Here is a 20,479-nt window from a genome sequence, read left to right as displayed (position 1 = left end):
TTAGCAGTCAAGTGCTTTAGCCACTGTGCTACCAGAGCTCCTTAGAGAGATATAGCACAGTAAAATGACCCCTCCTCTCAAGAGAGTTCACACTCTAAAAAAAGAAGGCAAGACCATACAGCACCAACTGAAAACTGATAGCTGAGTGTTTACAGAGCCATAAACACTTAAAACTCAGAGCTAATTTTTATATACTTATAGCCAGGTAACCTAAAAGAAAGCACATGTTTTGTTAGGAAAATAGCTAACATTGAGTGAACAGAGATTTCTCTATAACCCAAGAAAGCTCCCGGGAAGAAGTGAGATTATAGTTAGGTTTGAAGACTAGAAAGACTAATCTGGATTGTTGTCTAGCTTTTGTTTGCTTTTAGCAGTGTCTCAATATATAGCTTGTTAGTATTGCTTTTCCATTTTGTGCCTGGTATGACTGTCTGAACAGTGAATTTTAATTATAAACTATTTCAAATTAGCTCTCTTTCTGTGACAAGTGCTGTTGCCCTATGGTGCCCACACCATATGCCAGTTTCTGGGGACTGTAATTTCTGAGTAATTTGTGATGTGAAATAGATCCATTCACCATGCTCTCTCCCATTTGTTTTTGCATCTGACTTTCCACTAGCAGGTACCTACATCTTAGACCAAGGTCTGGCCTCTTTTTCCCTCCCTCAGAATCTACGGGAGAACAGTCTGGGTGAGCCGTAGGAAGAATGCCTCTTTGAATGTCTCAAAGGATCTAGTTACTAAGATTTTTGGCAGGCCCATTTTTAGCAGCATCAGGATGTAGTTTTACCAAACTCCCCCTAATCTAGTCTTTTTGTAAGCACTTGCTACCACATGCATTAGGAATTACTAACCTTTTGACCTCACTCAAAAAATCCCAGGCCCTTTATAAAAACCATGTCTGCTGGATGCTTTATCTCCATGTCACAAGTCCCCAAATAAGATACATTTCCCTTGAACCTAGTTGTGGGAAGCCCATAACATGGTCAGCCTGGTTAAGTTTTTCCTTCATTCCCTAGTGCATGTGAAGTTGGTAGCTGATACTCAGTGTTGTATTCTGGAGTCCACTTGCTGATCTGACTTCACTTTTGACCCCCTCAGCCCCAGGGGCATTGTTAGGTCTCAAGGCTTTGTTAGGTTTCAGGGTTTAGCCTTTCCATCCCTGTGTGAAATGGTAGTATGACAGTGATTTCAGTGAAGTGACACCCTGCTGTCCTTGGAACCCAGCCTCCTCTCACCTGATGTGTACTGAGTGAGTCAGGCTTTGCATTAGAGACTTTGACAGTCTTGAAGAGTTCTGTGCCTCTCTTCTCTGAGGGGCAGGTCAGGCCTCTTGCTTACATGTTGGTCCTGCTGGACTCAGCTGTAACGCTGTACCCTGCAGTGTACAGGCTCTCTTTTTTTTTCACCCCCAGAACATTGGGTCCACAAGCAGTACCAACAAAGATAAACATTCATACATACACAATAAGGTATTATCAGTAATAACAAATATTAATCTATGGGTAGATACATGGGGTGGGGAATGGGTCCACTGGTTTAATGACCAATCTGGCCACTGACATATTTGCCACAATTTTGTATTTTCATCAATATATATTCATCATTGTAGGGATGTGCCTCACTCATCTTCTTTTTATTTTTTAAAAGAGCTTGTTTTACATTCAACGTTATGTGTACATTTAGTTTCATTCCCCATTTACCATGTCCAACCCGAACCCAGTCTCCTCCCCTCCCTACCCTGTAACCCTCCCCCTGTGCCCCTCATATTTATGCACTCCTATTTGTCCTGCATTTCCTCAATTTGAATGTTGGTCCTCTGGTGCCCTGTGGTCTATTGCTCTAAGGGATGTATTACCATAGAGTATATGAGTGCGTCATCCAGGGTTGAGTGGTCTGCGTGTACATCTTGTTAACTATTAGCTTGAGAAGTTCTGTGCCTCTCTTCTCTGAGGCACAGGTCAGGCCTCTTTCTTGCGTGTTGGTCCTGCTGGACTCAGCTGTAATGCTCTACCCTGCAGTGTACAGGTGCTCATTTGACAGGAGCTTTTCACCCTTTACAGGCTGGGCCCCCTAATGAGAATGTAGGCTCATAGAGCAGTAATTCACGTGTAGGTGGTCTGTAAGGAAAGTTTTAACAAAAGAGTTGGTTAAGAAGCTGATTTATTTTCTTGCTTAACTCTCTTGTCATGTGCTGAGTGGGGGCGGAAGAGGAGGGAAGGGTGGGGACTGGTGCTGCTGAAAGCATTTATCTTCATTTCTGCCATCTCCCAGTGTTTATTACCCTGTGATCGACAGATGAGGAAAGCTGCCCGTCAAACCCACGTTCAGCACATTTCCATTTCCCTTCATTGCAGATTTGAGGCTTTTGAAATCTGCATCCTCTTTGCAGCAGTTAAAGGTCATTTCCCTCCTGCTGCTGACAAGCCCAAGACCCTCTGGTCCAGTTCCACTCACTTGTGCTTCCACCAAACAATAAAAGCTGCAGGAGTCTCAGCCATTTAAGATGAGTGATTGGGAAGAGCTGTTCAGTGAGTCAGTCGGTCTCTTTACCTATCTCTCTCGTTCCCTCTCCTCACATCCCTTCTCTTCCTCTGCCCATCCATATGCTGCTGAGGCACCCCTTAAGCAGCTCCATTGTGCAACAGTGAGAGGATACCAGCTTTCTGGCTTCACCCAGGGACCCACCTAAGCCAGTGTACTCCCAGTAACAGAGGTTGCTAGGACCTAAATACAGGAAATGTCAGTTATAGGGGAGGTGGAAGTGGAGGTAGGGTATTTCCTAATACTCTTATCCACCTGCATGTTTTCTGCCAGAGTTAGAGGCTTTGAGGAAATTCCTGCCTGGTAGGAGTGAATGTCAGGATTTCTGATTTTGTTTAGAGGGTCCCTCCCCTCCTTCTATTTCCCCCCGAATGCTATGGGGTTTGGAATGCTGTTCCTGATAATCTTCCAGTAGCATGTGTTCTTGTGGGGTTATTTATTTTTGTCTTAAATAATGTTTGTGGGTGGAAGAAAGGTATGATACTCATTTCTTTGAAAATGGATGTTCTGCTTCCATAATTACTTGTCCCAATTACATCATTAGTGTAAGTGTAGGTAATTGCTTCATTAGGACATATGTATCGAAGAAGGGCAGGACTACAGAATGATGATGCAAACGGGCCTCGGCTTCTTCATCTACCCACTCGGGCATCTTAACTTCAGAGAGCTACCAGTTATGCTGCCAACCATCAAGGTTAATCCTGGGTTTCAGTGTGATAGAAGAAGGGGATGAGGACCCAGTGACAAGCAGCTTACTATCTTTGCTTCGGAGTAGTAACAAGTTGCTGACCTCAAGATGACACTGATGCAGTCAAGGCAATGTGATTGAAACGTTGGGAATCCCTGAATCAGGAAGCACTTAGCCTTAAGGCAGCCCCACTACCCATAAGCTTTCTGAGTTTGTTAGGTCAGATCTCATGAGCCATAACTTCATGCCATGTCTATGAATGACTGTGTGCATGCTATCATGTTATATCTATCTTCTCTTTAAAGGTTTACGTTCATATCTAACACCAGATTCTTTGTACTCCTTACTCTAGACAGGAAGGCTCCATCCACTGCTGTGGTCCTAATGAATATTGTGGTAGTTATGTTTGTGTGTCAGCTTGGCTGGGCCTGGTTGAGTAGCTGGGCAGCTGGTGGTAGTTATTCTCCATGATGAGACTGGCAGTCAGCTCCATGGTGGGATCTACCACAAGCAGTAAGTAACTGCCTGTAGGATATAAGGAGAAGCCTTGGGAATGGTCTCTAGCATATGGCACACTGGACCCTGCATGTAGCCGTATAGTTGTTCAGCAGCCTGCCATGCTCTGCTGACCTTGGGACTTACAACGAACTTGAATTAGTGGCCTGCCATGGGTTTGATAACATCAGGACTGCCTTTTTGCTTGTCTACCTTGGGGCTTCTCAGCCTCAGCAGCCAGCAGCTGTCTGAGTGAAGAAACACCTCTAGCTCCAGTGGGCCAGGAGCAGGAGGCAGAGCTGGACCTCAAGGTTAAGGGGCTTTCACACAGTTCCTAGAGCCTGGCACTTTGAACTTGGACTTAAAGCCTCCAAATTGTAAGAATAAATTCCTGTTTGTTAAGTGCATCCCATTTGTGGTATATTCTTGTTAGAGTGGCACTAGGTAACCAGAACAAATACCCAGTTAATTTCTTCTCCTCTTGACCTGTTATAAAGCTTACTCTGCTGTGGCCACATAATCCTAGTTTAAATTGTTAAAATTGTTGATGTTGTGATACGTAGAAATACTTCATAGCTGTTTCTTTTCCCTACCTTGTATACCATCTGTACTTCAGGCCTGACTGATTTCCTTGTTGCACTCTGAGACTATCATTTATTGTTGTCTTGGGCTTGTCTATAAAGTTCATGATTTGTGTGTTGACCGATATTACCCTTGCTCTTTGGAGCAGGAGTTTTGGAGCCTTTAGGAGTTTATTGGACAATAAAATTACAGGCAGTCTCTGGATTACAAACAAATCCTAAGTCTGTTCTGTCTTTAAATCAAATTTGTACGTAAGTCAGAGCAGTTAGGTATAGTTCCTATCTAACATCAATTAGTCGAATGTTTGTCTTCATATATAATATAATGTATATTTTATTAGTGTATAATACATACTAAGTATGTACTGTACATATTGTATATAGTGTACCTTTCTATGCATTAAAAACATGAAAGAAACACTTCCAGATACACAAAAACATCTTTAACATAATAATAGTTATAATATACACCTACTTCTCACTTGTCAAATATCTTGTTAGCCAAAATTTCATATTTATGACAATGTTGTTGTTGTTGTTGTTATTTGCCGTCGAGTCGGCCCCGACTCATAGCGACCCCTCCTTGGGTTTCCGAGGCAATATCACTACAGAAGTAGGATTGCCCAACCTTCCTTCCGAGGAGTGGCTGGTGGGTTTGAACCGCTATCCTTCTGGTGAGCAGTCAAGTGCCTTAGGCACTATGCTACCAGAGCTCCCGTTTATGACAATAGTAAAAATAAAATAAAATAAAATAAAAAAACTATCTGACTATTCTGCACATTAACGACATATTTGACAATCACAAATGTTGAAGTGTGAGGTGAGCCAGCATTAGCTTGGTTGTGATGGTTAAAATTATGTGTCATCTTGGCTGGGCCATGATTCTGGGTGGTTTGACAGTTATATAATGATATAGTCATCCTCCCATTTTATGATCTGATGTGACCATCCTCCATTTTTGCATAATGCTGATTTTCACATTATGACCTAGTCTTTGGAACCTAACCATGTTGAAAAGTGAGGAGTTGGTATAATGTTTTGATGTGTGTCACAAAATAACACCTTATGAACCATTGTGTGTACCTCTAATTTTCAATATAATAAGGCTTTATTAATTTTCAATATAATAAGGCTTTACATAACTGTATATTGTACAAAAGTCAGATGTTATATTTCTAACATTGTATGATGACTGATCTCTACATCAGTTTAAGTGACCAGCGGAGCAGTTATTAAATAGCTTAAATCTGATAGACCAAACACCTATTGAGAACATTTCCTACGCCTGTGTTACAGAATTACAGACACCCACATGATATCTGTTACCAGGTTTGAAGTTGTATTTTTCTGGTTTTACAAACAGTGATGTCCTCTGATACTCCTTTTAAACAACAAAAACAACAACAGAATAAAGTGAGAACTGAATTTCAGTTATAGGTAATATACCCAGAAGTTGGTCTTTGAAACTCTACTTTTTCCTTGTAAAAGAAATGATTTTGTTTCCCGCAAGCTTATTTATGATTGCCAGGTTTCCAATGCAGTATATTTTCTTAAAATAAAACATATTATCTAATGTTCATATAAACCTGTGGTTAAGTTATAAACATACAATGCAATATTATTCATCCATAAAAAGCAAGGGAGTTCTGGTAGCATAGTGCCTAAGGCATTTGACTGCTAACTGGAAGGCTAGTGGTTCAAACCCACCAGCCACTCCTTGGAAGGAAAACTGGGCAATCTACTTCCGTAGAGATACCGCTTTGGAAACCCAAGGAGGAGTCACTATGAGTCGGAATTGACTTGACGGCAGTGAGTTTGGTTTGGTTTTGGTATAAAAAGGCATGAAGTATTGACACATGCTATAACATGGATGGGCATTTAATTGTGTGGATCATGACAAATTATGGATAACATTGAGAAGAATGGGAATTCCCAAACACTTGATTGTACTCATGAGGAACCTGTACATTGACCAGGAGGCTGTCATTCAGACGGAACAAAGGGACACTGCATGGTTTAAAATCAAGAAGGGAGTCCGTCAGGGTTGTGTCCTTTCCCCATACTTATTCAATCTATACGCTGAGCAAATAATCCAAGAAGCTGGACTATATGAAGAAAAACATGGCATCAGGATTTGAGGAAGAATCATTAACAACCTGAGATACGCTGATGTTATAACTTTGCTTGCTGAAGGTGAGCATGACTTGAGGCACTTACTGATGAAGATTGAAGAATACAGTCTGCAGTATGGATTACGTCTCAATATAAATAAAACAAAAATCCTCACAACTGAACCAGTAAGCAGCATCATGATAAATGGAGAAAAGATTGAGGTTGTCAAAGAATTCACGTTGCTTGTTCTACAATCAAGGCCAATGGAAGCAGCAGTCAAGACATTAGACGACGTGTAGCACTGGGCAGGTCAACCGCGAAGGAACTTTGAAGTGCTGAGGAGCAAGGATGTCTCCTTGAGGACTAAGGTACACCTGACAGAAGCCATGATATTTTCAATTGCCTCATATGCATGTGAGAGCTGGACAGTGAATAAGAAAGACAGAAGAAGAGTTGATACTTTTGAGATGTGGTGCTGGCAAAGAATGTTGAAAGTACCATGGACTGCTAAAAGAACTAACAGATCTGTCTTGGAGGAAGTGCAGCCGAAATGCTCCTTAGAAGCGAGAACGGTCAGACTTCATCTCACCTACTTTGGTCATGTTGTCAGAAGGGACCATTTCCTGGAGAAGGATGTCATGCTTGGTAAGGTGGAGGGTTGACGAAAGAGAGGAAGGCCTTCAATGAGAAGGATTGACACTGTGGCTTCGATGATAGGCTCAAGTATAGCAGGGATGGATCGTGGAGCTGGCGCAGGATCGGGTGGTGTTTCATTCTGCTGTGCTTGGGGTCACTATGAGTCGGAAACGACTCGACGGCACCTAACAACAACAAACAATAACATGGATGAACCTTGAAAACATTATACTAACAGAAAGAAGCCAGATACAAAAGGCCACATATTGTATGATTCCAGTTATATGTGAAGTCAGTGGCAAATTTTTAGAAACAAAGTAGATTTGTGTGATTCCCTAGGCTAGACAGGCAGGGAGAGGGAAGGGGCTGCAGAGGAGAAGGGGGGTGCCGGCTAATTGGTCGGGAGTATTTTGGAGGGTGATGAAAATGTTCTGAAGTTAGATGCTTATAAATTGATTCTGGTGATGCTTGCACAACTCTGACTATACTAAAAACCATTGAATTATGTACATTAGGTGAATTGAATTATATCTCAATAATGCTACTATTTTAAACAAACAAATAAGTATTTGACCATTTTCCTCAGTGTCAGAAGCATGCATAGGAACTAAGAGAAACTTGGGATGGGACCTACCTTGGAAGAAATCTTACTGTCTGCCATCAGAGACTCTTTCCAGGTTGCCAGGCTATAGAAAAATTGACTGTGATCTTAAATTGGATTGTTAAAATGGCGATACGGTGACAAAGTGAGTGTGATTAAGTGCTTAGTTATGTCCTCTTCTTTGGACAGATTTAAAGACTGCATTTTGAATGAACCTTTCTGGAAAGAAAAGAGTATTCTTTTTAGAATGCCATTCAGTATATACTTAGAGAAGAATGATTTTTATGTCCTGATAATCCTGTGTTGTATTGCCATAAGAGGAATTTTTCTCATAGACAGATTCTGATTTATTAATTTACAAGGTGCTCAGACAATCCATAAGAAAAAATTTTAAATAACCAAATATAAACATGTACATAAGACGTGAATAGGGAGTGCACACTAAAGGAAATACAGTGAGACAAAGAACAAATAAGAAGATGCTCACCAGCACCCTAAATGATTAAAGAAAGGCAAATGATTGCCAAAAATGAGATTATCATACTTCATTCAGAGACTGACCAAAATTTATATTGAAAAGTGTCTTTTTAATGACAGTCTTATTGAGATACAGGTCACATCCTGCATAATTTACCCATTTGAAGTGTTCAGTGGTTTTTATATATTTGCAGAATTGTGTACCCCTCACCATTATGTATATATTTCAGAACATTTTTATCATCTAAAAAAAAACTCATACCTGTTAGCAGTCACTCTGCCCTTCCCCTCTCTCCCATACAGCTCTAGGCAACCACTAACCTACTTTCTGTCTTTGCCTATTCTGGACATTTCATGCAAATGGACTCGTGTAACATGTGGTCTTTTGTGACTGGCTTTCTAAGAAGAATTTTGAAAAGTTAGTAAGTGTTCAGTTAGATGTGCCCTGGTATTTCTAGTCTCAGCAAGGTGATTCTAGGCTCTACATCACAACTAAGCGGAACTATATCAGTTGTGTTTCCAGGCTGAGTGTTTGCTTCCCCAGCCCCATTCCATCTTCCCAGCAGCAGCAGCAGCAGCAGCAGCAACACAATCAGGTGGCCATGCTGAATTAGGCAGCCTCAAATGGTGCAGATTTTGTAAGACTGCAATGTAATTTAATCCTTTCCTTCTTTGCAGCTTGCCCTTTTTTTACCTTCCCTGAATTAGCTTTTTTGATAGATTTACTAATGATTCCCATTGTTCGGTATTTTCACTGAACTGTTGAATCATACTCTTCATTTCCTTGCTCCTCAAGCAGATCTTGGAGAGGCTAAGAAGCTGTTATGGGAAAAGGTTGCTAGTTCTCGCCAAGCAACAGAAGAGAGGATTCTGAGAGAGGCAGAGGCCGAGAGATGCATGCATGCTATCAGACTTGGTAGAGCGTACGTGCCATGTGACTGTCATGACTATGATAATGTTATTCCTAGACAACATTGCTGAGACTTCAGGGCTACAAGGTGAAGATCTGACTTGGAGAATGGGACTTGGCAGCTTGATTTTTGCCATTTCCCAATAGTGGAGCAGAATCGCTGGATTTAAGCTTCCTTTCTCCCTTGTTTTGTCTTTCTTCAGAATAATCCTTATTTACTGTCTTGCTCTGAGGCTTCAGGGGGAAGAATTGATGGTTGTATGATAGAAAGTGAACTGCCATGACAGTGAACTGACTGTTCTTATGGACAGCTGCTGTTTCTACTGTCACCTGGAAGATTTAATTTAATAAAACTGTAGGCTCTTTTTCAAGGGGAAAGTTACTCAAGAGTCTAGGGCTTAAGTATTTGACCTAAATGCCCTGGTGGTGCAGTGATTAACAGCTCTTCTGCTAACCAAAAGGTCAGCGGTTCAAGCTGCTCTGCAGGAAAAAGATGTGACAGTCTGATTTTGTAAAGATTACAGCCTTAGAAACCCAATGGGACCGTTCTGCTCTGTTGAACAGAGTTTCTAGGAGTCCGAATTGACTTGACACCAATGGATTTGTTTTTCTTTCTTTCTCTCTTGGCCCTGGTGTTATTTAGGCTGGTCTCTTATGAAAAGACCTCCACCTCTGAGCTATTGATTACAAACTTTTACATGTAGAGGAAATGCACACAGCTATTGAACCTCACTGCCGTCAAGTCGGATCTGACTCATAGCAACCCCTCCTTGGGTTTCTGAGGCGCTATCTCTATGGAAGGAGATTGCCCAGCCTTCCTTCTGATGAGTGGCTGGTGGGTTTGAACCACCAGCCTTCTGGTTAGCAGTCAAATGCCTTAGTCACTACAGCACCAGATAAGTAGGTGATTAAAATAATTATTAGGGTAGCTGCTTATTAGACCCTATTTGCCGTCACTTTACATTCATTGTCTCAGTGAGTTCTCCCAACAACGCTATAGGTTGTAGGTACTATTATTATATCTCTTTTTACAGAAAAAGCAACTGAGGTTCATAGAGATTAAGTAAGTTACACAGAATCACCCGGTATGTATTGACAGGAAGGGTTAAAACAAAATCCATGTGACACTGCAGCTTGTATTCTCTGAAACCGTGCATGAACAACAATAGGCCTAAGATCCTGATGGCCTGGTTCAAGCCAGACTCTCTGATCCATAGCAGAAGTGGAAAACTGGAAGTTTGCTGAGGAACATTTGTATGATACCATGCCTTTGATCAGTCCACAATCAGTATCACTCACAGTTTTGGTGTCTTTCTAATAGACAGCATTCCAGTAATGGGTCTTCTAAGAGTGCCTGCCTTGGAGCTAAAATATCAACTACATTTATCTAACTTGGAGTTTGTTTTCAATCCCATCCCCACCCCTGAACATTGGGCAGTGTGGTAGCATAGTGCCTAAGGCACTTGACTGCTAACCAGAAGGCTGGCGGTTCAAACCCACCAGCCACTCCTTGGAAGGAAGATGGGGCAATCTACTTCCATAGTGATACTGCCTCAGAAACCTAAGGAGGGGTTGCTATGAGTCGGATCCGACTCGACGGCACATAACAACAACAACAGAAACATTTTTAACTGTCACAGCTGAGTGAGGGGAAGCTGCTGGCATCTGGTGCGTAGAGGCAAGGGATGCTGGTAAACAGCCTACGGTGCACAAGACACCGTCCCCCAAACAAAGAATTATCCAGCCCAAAATGTCAATAGTGTGGAGGCTAAGAAACCCTGAGTCTAACTTATTTCGTTCTCTTATTACTTGGGAGAACCTTGAGACCTTAGCAATCTCTCAGTGGTCTCTCAGGATTTGGTTTCTGAGGCTAAGTGCTTCCTATGTAAATACTTAGGAACTCAGTCCATTAAGTCTCACTCTGGCACTTTCCTTATACCTTCAGCATAGTGGCCTGAGGCCTACTAAATGATTAAGTTTTTTAAATAGGGTAATACTTTTTCTTCCTGATGTTTCCAAGAGACAGGCTCAATTGGCCAGCAGTTCTACCAGAAGAGAACCTGGTGACAGTACTCTAATCTGTCACTGGCATCTTTAGCCCCTAATCTGTGTTTACATGCCACTGAAAATTGACTCTCCCTTGTGCCAGGCTCCGTTTCTCCTCAGCACTCTGGCACCATTGGCACAGAGCACATTCCCAGTCTCTTCCACACAGTGCAACCATACATGCTTATTTTATTGCACAGCTGCTCTCCAAAAGATGTTTCTTGGGGCTTGGACTGTACAGGATGCCTCTGAAACTGTGGGTTACAGTCTTAATCATTTCTGTTCCCTGATGTAGATTTACAACACTCTTCAGGCATCTGGTATTTTTTCTTCTACTGTTTCCTGATTGTGGTTCTCATCTCCTTCCCCAGATTTTAAGCTTCCAGAACATGGGGTTTGTTTCTTCAATTTATCTTTTCAGCTCCTAGCATTTTGTTCATCTCTACTGAGAAAGTCAATTTGCCTTCTGTTTGGGGTTATATGCTTTCCTGTTAAAAGGTGGAGGAAATGATAAGGAACTACAGAAATTTGAGAGAGACGGGTGCTCAAAGGGTGGTAGGTGTCAACCATCTAGATAGGAAGGCAGGGAACTGAGACTAGATCACAGTGAAATGGGGTAATTCTTTCCAGGTAAGTGGTAAGCCTTGGAACTGAAAAATGATTTTGAGTAAAGTTTCTATTAACAAAGTACTGTAGTCAGTTTATCTTCCTCATGACCCAGCATTCACCAACCACTCCCAAATCAGATGTAATTATTATAGGAGAATTTTCTGTGAAGGTTATAACAAGAGTGTATATTTACCTCATCTAAATGATATGCCATGGGCTCCTCATATGGGTTTAAGGTCAGCGGACTCATTGATGACACTCCAAATGCCACCTCCTTCTTAGGCCTTCAGGGGGATGCTATTTGGAACTATGTTTTGGATTTGCAGGATTTGCCTGATTGTTTGGGGAGGTATTAGTTTATCTAGAATAGTGTTTCTTAACTTTTATTTCATTATTGCCCTCCTAGGGAACCTTTTTAAATATCTTTTCCTAACCTTCTCCCTTCCCATGAAATTTTCGTATCACAGATACACTGTTTATCTATCTATATTCTGTAGCCCATTGGAGAAAAGCAAATGTTAGTACTACCTAAGAATATTTTGCACCCATAAACCAACGTTCACCCCGATGGAGACAATATTGTCCACATTGAGAATCCATAATCTGTCATCAAGTATCATCATCTTAAAAATGAACAGTTATTTGTGCCTTTTCCTTATAAATTAAAACTGGGACAAGAGCACCATTGCGGTGTAGTAAATTACTTAGTGTGGCTTTTCTACCCATAAGTCTTTGTAAACTCCAAGGTGGGATTTTCTATGAGCAACTGAGGAGCTCCTGATTGCTGAAGTTGTCCACCTGGAGTATTTCTGTTGGGAGTGGCACAAAACAATGTTCTGGGAGGTGCCCACTCTCTCTCAGGTGCTTAGAGTTCTGATGATATGATTGGCTAGTTTGACCACCCTGCCGGGCTCAAAAGGAGGCCTCCTAGAGGCAGAACTCTCTGACTGCTGGTGGAGGAAGACGTGCTGCCAAAAGAGACACGTGCCTGGGAAAGAGAGGCAAGAGACATGCATTGCTGAGTGAGACACCGAGGGACCAGCACTGTTGGGAAAGAGACTGTGAGAGACTGTTGGCTGAGGGATGGTGGGCTGGGAGAGAGACTGAACGTTCTTCCTGAACTTGAGTTGAGTTCTGTGTGGCCACTGCATCGAATTATCGAACCCAGGAGAGAGGTGGTGGGTGCTTTGGGAGGAACAGTTGGTGAAAGGGCTGGAGGGAGGCAGCATGTCTGGCTTTATAGGACTAGGCCTTGGGTTACTGCTGGTAATCCTGTCTTCCTCTTGTAGGATTAGAGGAGGTCAGAACATGTGGCCTCCTTGCCGTTTTTGCAACCATCAGTAAATTAATGTTGAAAGAGTCTTCTGAAGCAGTGGTCTGCAGTAATTAGAAAAGAGTGAAAAGAGTACTTTTCTCATATTTCATGGCTCCTATGGAGGGTATTTTATCCCTGAACAATCTTTTGACCATTTGAAGAAAGAAAGGTAAACACTAAGAGTAGCAGAGCAGTTTAATATCTAGAGACAGATAGATACCAAGACCCTTTTGCAGTGATCTGCAGGAGAAAGCCTAGGGGGCTCAGTTTCTCAGAGGAGGGGTTGGTTTGCAGCAGTGAATACTGTTGAGGTTGTACGGCACACAGGAAGGTTCTAGTCTCCCAACAGGCTGTGGCTGTGTCTGATCAGAAGGGTGGTTGTCTATGAAATGCACCTCGGAAGGAGGAGGAGGAGGAAATGACATGTTCATGTAAATGAAATACAGCTGCAAATTAAAGTGTCACCCTGTTTAAAAAAAATCCATTTTTTATTTAATTGGTTACCAAGGAAAAAAATGTCATACAGAAGCGTATATCTCAGAAAATTAAACCATGAGATGTTACAAGTGAATCTCAATTCAAGGAGGTTCTCGTGGTGGGGGGGTTATAAAATATTGCCTTAATAAAAATACTCTGATGCTGCAAAGCTAGGCTTATAAATTTCTGCTGTGTTACATGCCAGGGGTTCAGAAGAGATCCGCAAATATTACCTCATTTGTTCTTAACTGTCTTTCTATCCAATCAGCTATATGCTAGCTGCCTTTTCCCTGGAGGAAGCCTCCATTTGAAATACTTTATTCGGAAGAAGGTCGTATACAAAAGGAGGAGATCCTTTCTCCCAGAGAGCACTGCTTGCTACAGAGACATCCAGGGACTAGAATGCTACTGGATTTTTGTGTTCATGGTGTTCCTCTTGTTCCGCTTTTCTCCCATGTTTTTGATCAAAACTCATCTGTCTCTTTAGACAGTGAGCCTCCCATACAGTGTGTGTTACAATGCCAGCCACATGTGGACTCTAAAGAAATGTTAAGTAATCATGGGAGGAGGTGATGGATGATAGGATTATATTTCCATGTAGTATTGTTCTTTGGAAAATGCGTCTGGTTTCTCTTTGAGATGGGTCTGACAGATGGGGCTCGTCAGCTTTCTTCAGCCTTAGTTGTGGTTCTTCCTCTTACCCCTCTTTTACTAATCACAGTATTGTTTTACTTTCTACAGGGGAAACATGTAGATGAATAATATAATGTGCTCCCTTTGTCTTCCTCCCCACCAGGAGCTGTGATCGGTGATGGACAATCTGCAGTGGCCAGTAACATTGCCAATACTACCTACAGGCTCCAGTGGTGGGACTTCACTAAGTTTGATCTCCCAGAAATCAGTAATGGTAAGCCAAGGCAGAGCTGAGGGTACTCATGGAAGGAGTATCTTTTACTGGTGCGCCAGAACTCAGGAACTCATGTACCTGGGTTTCTCTAATCTTCCTTTTGAGCATCTGACTGCCATGTCCCATTTCTGCCTTGTGCTCTTCTGTAACTCTAAGTTAAATGATTCAGCAAACATGTATTGAGCGCTTACCCTGAGCAGAAAACAATGCTAGGTACTAAGGTGAACACAGGGAGCTCTGGTAGCATAGTGGCTGAGGCACTTGACTGCTAGCCAGAAGGCTGGCGGTTCAAACCCACCAGCCACTCCTCGGAAGGAAGATGGGGCAATCTACTTCCGTATTGATCCTGCCTCGGAAACCCAAGGAGGGGTCACTATTGAGTCGGGTCCGACTCGACGGCACATAGCAACAACAACAAAGGTGAACAAAAAATGAACATTTCATCTCTGCCCTAAAGAATTCTGCAATTCAGACTAAGTAGTTCTTTGACCTAAACCTACAAGCTTGGGTGGAACTGAGAAAAGGAGAAAAAAAAAAAAGAAAGAAATATAGGAACTGAGAGCTAGACATTGAGGAAAGATTATAGCAATATTAAGTTCATTTTTTAATCCAGGTCTGATTGGAACAAAGTGAGTGGCATGATTGATAGGGGATTTAAAACAGTCCAACTTCCTTGCTTCTAGAGAATTACACAATTACACAATCCCATGTCCCAGTTGTTCAGTTGGGATCACATTTTAAACATTTCATTTCACTTTCTAATGAAGGCCCTTCTCTCATGTATTCTTAAGGTATGGCAGTTCAGCCTTTGCTTGACTACTACTGAAAAAAGACCACAGTCTGACAAGATGGCCTAACCCATCACTCTAAATTCCTGTTAAAGTGTTCTTTCTTGGACCAAGCCACTGTTTCCCTGTCACTTCCTCCCATTGGTCCAATTTCTGCCTCTGAAGCTCTACAGAATAAGTCTAATGATACCTTTCCCAAGTGATAGGCCTCTGGATACTTGAAGGTAAACTGCCATTACCCTTTAAATCTTTCTTTTCAGGCCAGACTTCTTAGATTCCTTCTACCGATCTGGTTTCCAAATCCTTGACAGTTGTATTCATTTTCCTTTTTGATTTGGGGCGGCCACAACAGAATACTCCAGATGTGAATTGTCCAACACATAAATACAGTGGTGCTTTGGACAATAGTAGTTCAACCTAAAATTTCAGCAGCTTTTTTCTGAAGTCACTGTTGAGTTGAGTTTGCAGTCACTTAAAATTCCTTGATGATTGTTTCTAAACGAGGACTCTGCCATCCTGTGATTACTTGTACAGCTTGAATCTTTTAAAAGCCAAAGCAGATTTGTATTTGTTTGTATTGAATTTTCTCTTGATAGCGAGTGCCTGTTGTAGTGCCTACTTCTGCTTCTCAGCATCTTTTTGAATTTTGATTTAGCCATTCTCTCAATCTTCCATTGTCTTCTAATTTGTTAAATGTGCTTTCTCTGACTTCTTTCAGATTGTTAGCAAAAATGGTGACTCAGTTAGGACATTGCACCAGGCCTTACAGTATGTTACTGTGGACTTCCTCTGTGTTGATTGTGGTTCATGAATTAGCACCCGGGGCTTGGTTGTTCACATCTGAAGCCCACGTTTGTCTTCCTTGCCTTTAGGATATTCTAAGAGTTTGTCAGATGCCTTAAAGAAATCAAGATATTCTCTGTGGTATTTCCCAAAATGCCAGTCTTGGAGTCCTTATCAGACAAGGAAAATAAGGTTAATTTTTTGTATCCTATTCTTAGTAAAACCTGTTTCAATTATCCATTTCTCTTTAAGTGCTCATAAGCCACATGTCCAATAATCTGTCTTTAACTCTGCTGGAATCTACTGCAGTCCCCCTTTTCCCTTATTGAAGACTAGGTTTTTTCATCTCTAGATTTCTGGCCTAGATTTTACTTGCCATAATTTATTTAGTCATTTTATTTCTTATAAGACCTTCTTTGTTTCTTTTATTATAATTTGAAGTAGATAATACATTGACAGTTCAAAAATTTAAAAACTAGACAAGCATATAGTGAGAAGTCTCCCACCCATACATGTTAGCCATCTACCTCTCTTCCCCATAATCCAAATTTTCTTTCCACTGTTGTTGTTATGTGCCGCCGAGTCAGACCCAACTCATAGTGACCCCTCCTTGGGTTTCTGAGGCAATATCACTCACTACGGAAGTAGATTGCCCAACCTTCCTTCTGAGGAGTGACTGGTGGGTTTGAACTGCCAGCCTTCTGGTTAGCAGTCATGTGCCTTAGGCACTATGCTAGCACTTTCTTATATATCTTTTCAAGAATATTAATTTGTTTATACAAGCATTACAAGTTTATGTTTTCAACCTTTTTTTTTTTCACCGAAAACACCATAATCTCTTAACCAGTCTCCTGTTAAAGGCCTTTTAAGTTGATTCAGTCTTTTGCTGCACAAACTCTGCTGTAGTTAGTCATGTTGCCCACGTGCAGCTATATTGTTGTTAGGTGCCATCTAGTCGGTTCCAACTCATAGTGACCCTATACACATCACAATGCAACAGTGCCCAGTCTTGTACCATCCTCACCACCGTTGCTGTGCTTGAGCCCGTTGTTGGCAGCCACCATTCATGGAGGGTCTTCCTCTTTTTCACCAGCTCTCTACTTTACCAAGCATGTTCTCCTTCTCCAGGAACTAGTCCTCCTGATAACATGTCCAAAGTATGTGAGGTGATATTGCTCCATCCTCACTTGTAAGGAACATTCTGGTTATACTTCTCTTAAGACAGATTTGTTCATTCTTATGGCAGTCCATGGGACATTTAATATTGTTCACCAACACCGTAATTCAAAGGAATTGATTCTTCTTCAGTATTCCATACTCATCATCCAGCTTTCACATGTATGTGAGATGATTGAAAATTCCATGATTTGGATCAGGTGCATCTGAGTCCTCAAAGTAACATCTTTGCATTTTACCACTTTAAAGAGGTCTTTTGCAGCAGATATACCCAATGCAATATGCCATTTGATTTCTTGACTGTTGCTTTTATGGGCACTGATTGTGGATCCAAGTAAAATGAAATCCTTGTCAACTTCAGTCTTTTCTCCATTTATCATGATGCTGTTTATGGGTCCAGTTTGAGGATTTTATTTTTTCTTTATGTTGAAGTGTAATTCATAATGAAGGCTTTTGTTGTTGTTGCCCCATTAGCTCTTTTTCATATATGGACATTGTTACAGCACGTACAAATACGTATGTAGAAATATCGTCTGCTAAACTTATATTTGGTCGTGGGTATATTCCCTTTTGCTCAGACATACCTGATCATTTAGTCTGTCTACCTGTGTATCCACTGTGGATTAATAGTGGTTATTACTGATAATACTGTTTGGGCATGTAAAATTGTTTATCTTTGTTGTCTGTACCTCTTGTGCACCTCTCCGCATCTTCCTTTTACTCATTGTTACTGTGCTGGTCACTCATTTTTGGTATATTGCCTTTCCCTTCACCCATACCAATATTGTGTCTTACCTATCTAGCTATTTGCTCTTTACTCCCCTGCCATCCCTGGTAACCAACAAAGAAAGTTTCCTTCCATATGTAAATCTTCCCTTCACTTTTTTTACAACAGTGGACTCATAGTATTTGCCCTTCTGTAGTTGACTTACTTCACTCAGCATAACGTCCTCTAAGTTCATCCACATTATACAGTGCTTCACAGATTCTACATTATTCTTCAGTGTTGCATAGTATTCCATTGCATGTATGTACCATAGATTGGTTATCCATTCCTCTGTTGACAGGCACTTAGGTTGTTTCCATTTCTTTGCTATTGTGAATAGTGCTGTGATGAACATGGGTGTGCATATATTTATTCATGTCCTGGCTCGCACTTCTTTAGGATATGTACCTAGTAATGGGATGGCTGAATCAAATGGTATTTTCTATTTCTTACTTTTTAAGAAATTGCCATACCGTTTTTCACAGCAGTTTTATCATTTTACAGTCCCACTGACAGTGTATGAGCATCCCAGTCTCTCCACATCCTTGCCATCATTTGTTATTTTCTGTCTTATTGAACACTGCTATTATTGCAGGGGTGAGATAATATCTCACTGTTGCTTTGATTTGCATCTCTCTAATGGCTAATGAGGAGCTCTGGTAGCATAGTGCCTAAGGCACTTGACAGCTAACCACAGGGCTGGTGGTTCAAACCCACCAGCTACTCCTCAGAAGGAAGATTGGGCAATCTACTTCTGTAGTGATACTACCTCGGAAACCCAAGGAGGAGTCGCTGTGAGTCGGGTTGGACTTGACGGCACATAACAACACCAACAACAACAATGGCTAATGGGGCAGGCCAGGGAAGTGAGTTGGATGCAGCAGGCAACTGTTTGTTGGAGCGCCTGGGGCAGGATGGAAAGTGAGCTAGCGCAGCAGGTGGGTGTTGGAGTGGCTGGGGGAGGAAGTGAGCAGAGTGGTTTGGAACAGCTAAGAGACACAAACTTGTCTGTCAGTTTATTGTACGGTGGTGGCTTGTGTGCTGCTATGAAACTGGAGGGTATGCCACTGGTGTTTCAAATGCCAGCAGGGTTACCCATGGTGGACAGGTTTCAGCAAAGGTTCCAGACTAAGACTGGGAGAAGGAAGGGGCCATCTACTTCTCAAAGAATTGAGCAGTGAAAACCTTATGAATAGTAGTGAAACATTGTCTGATATATTGCTGGAAAACTTTATGAGTAGCCCTGAAACGTCCACTACAGTGCCAGAGGATGAGCCCCTCAGGTTGAAGGGCACTCAGAGTACGACTGGGGAAAAGCTGCTTCCTCAGAGTAGAGCCGACTTTATGATGTGGCTAGGGTAGAGCTTTTGGGACCTCCATTTGCTGATGTGGCATGAGTCAAGATGAGAAGAAACAGCTGCAAACATCCATTAATAGTTGGAACATGGAATATACGAAGTATGGATCTAGGAAAATTGGAAGTTGTCAAAAATGGAATGGAACGCATAAAGATCAATATCCTAGGCATTAATGAACTGAAATGGACTAGTTTTAGCCATTTTGAATCAGACAGTCATATGATCTACTATGCCAGGAATGACGAATTGAAGAGGAATGGCGTGGCATTCATCATCACAAAGAATATATCAAGATCTATAAGTACAATGCTGTTAGTGATAGGATAATGTCCATACACCTCAAAGGAAGACCAGTTAATATTTCTATTTTTTCTGGTTACCTAGTGCCACTCTGACAGGAACATACCACAGATGGGATGGCTTGAACAAACAGGAGTTTATTCTCTTGCAGTTTAGGAGGCTAGAAGTCCAAGTTAAAAGTGCCAAGGTCTAAGGGCTGTGTGGAAGCCCCTTGTCCTTGGGCTTCAGCTCTGCCTCTTGCTCCTGGCCCACTGAAGCTAGAGGCATCTCTTCACTCAGGCAGCTACTGGCTGCTGAAGCTAACAAGCCCAAGGTTGACATGTAAAATGGCACAGTCCCGATGTTACCAAACCACACAGCAGGCCATTAATTCAAGTCCATTGAAAGTCCCAAGGTCAGCAGAGCATGGCAGGCTGCTGAACAACAACTTGGCTATATGCCGGGTTCAAGTGTGCCATAAGCTAGAGACCATTCCCCAAGGCTTCTCCTTACATACAGGAAGCAGACCACATCCCTAAGCATCTACTCAGCTGCTCCAATTCATTCCACCATGGAGTTAATTACTGATCTTACCATGAGGAATAACTATATCTAGCTGCACAGCCACTCAAACAGGCCTAGCCAAGTTGACACACAAACTTAACTACCACACTAGTATTCAAATTTACACACCAACCACAAAGCCAAAGATGAGGAAATTGAAGACTTTTACCAAATTCTTCAGTCTGAAATTGACCAAGCATGCAGTCAAGATGTGTTAATTATCACTGGTGATCAGAATGCAAAAGTTGGAAACAAAGAAGAATCACCAGAAGTTGGAAAATACGGCCTTGGTGATAGAAATAACACTGAAGATCGTATGATAGAATTTTGCAAGACCAGCAATTTATTCATTGCAAATACATTTTTT

The 20,479-nt window shown here is 41.7% G+C and overlaps 1 protein-coding gene across 1 annotated transcript in view; it reads left to right on the top strand.

The window, feature by feature from the left end:
- Positions 1-20,479, top strand: part of AMBRA1 (autophagy and beclin 1 regulator 1) — a 183,767-nt gene that overhangs the window by 116,245 nt on the left and 47,043 nt on the right. The window contains exon 12 of the mRNA XM_007946546.1: positions 14,288-14,398. Coding sequence (XP_007944737.1) covers positions 14,288-14,398 — 111 coding nt within the window. The remainder of the gene's footprint in view (positions 1-14,287; positions 14,399-20,479) is intronic.

This window comes from Orycteropus afer, unplaced genomic scaffold, assembly GCF_000298275.1.
Source record: "Orycteropus afer afer isolate SDZICR_OR568_19922 unplaced genomic scaffold, OryAfe1.0 scaffold00165, whole genome shotgun sequence".
Lineage (NCBI taxonomy): Eukaryota > Metazoa > Chordata > Mammalia > Tubulidentata > Orycteropodidae > Orycteropus > Orycteropus afer.
This window is presented reverse-complemented; position numbering and strand designations above follow the sequence as displayed.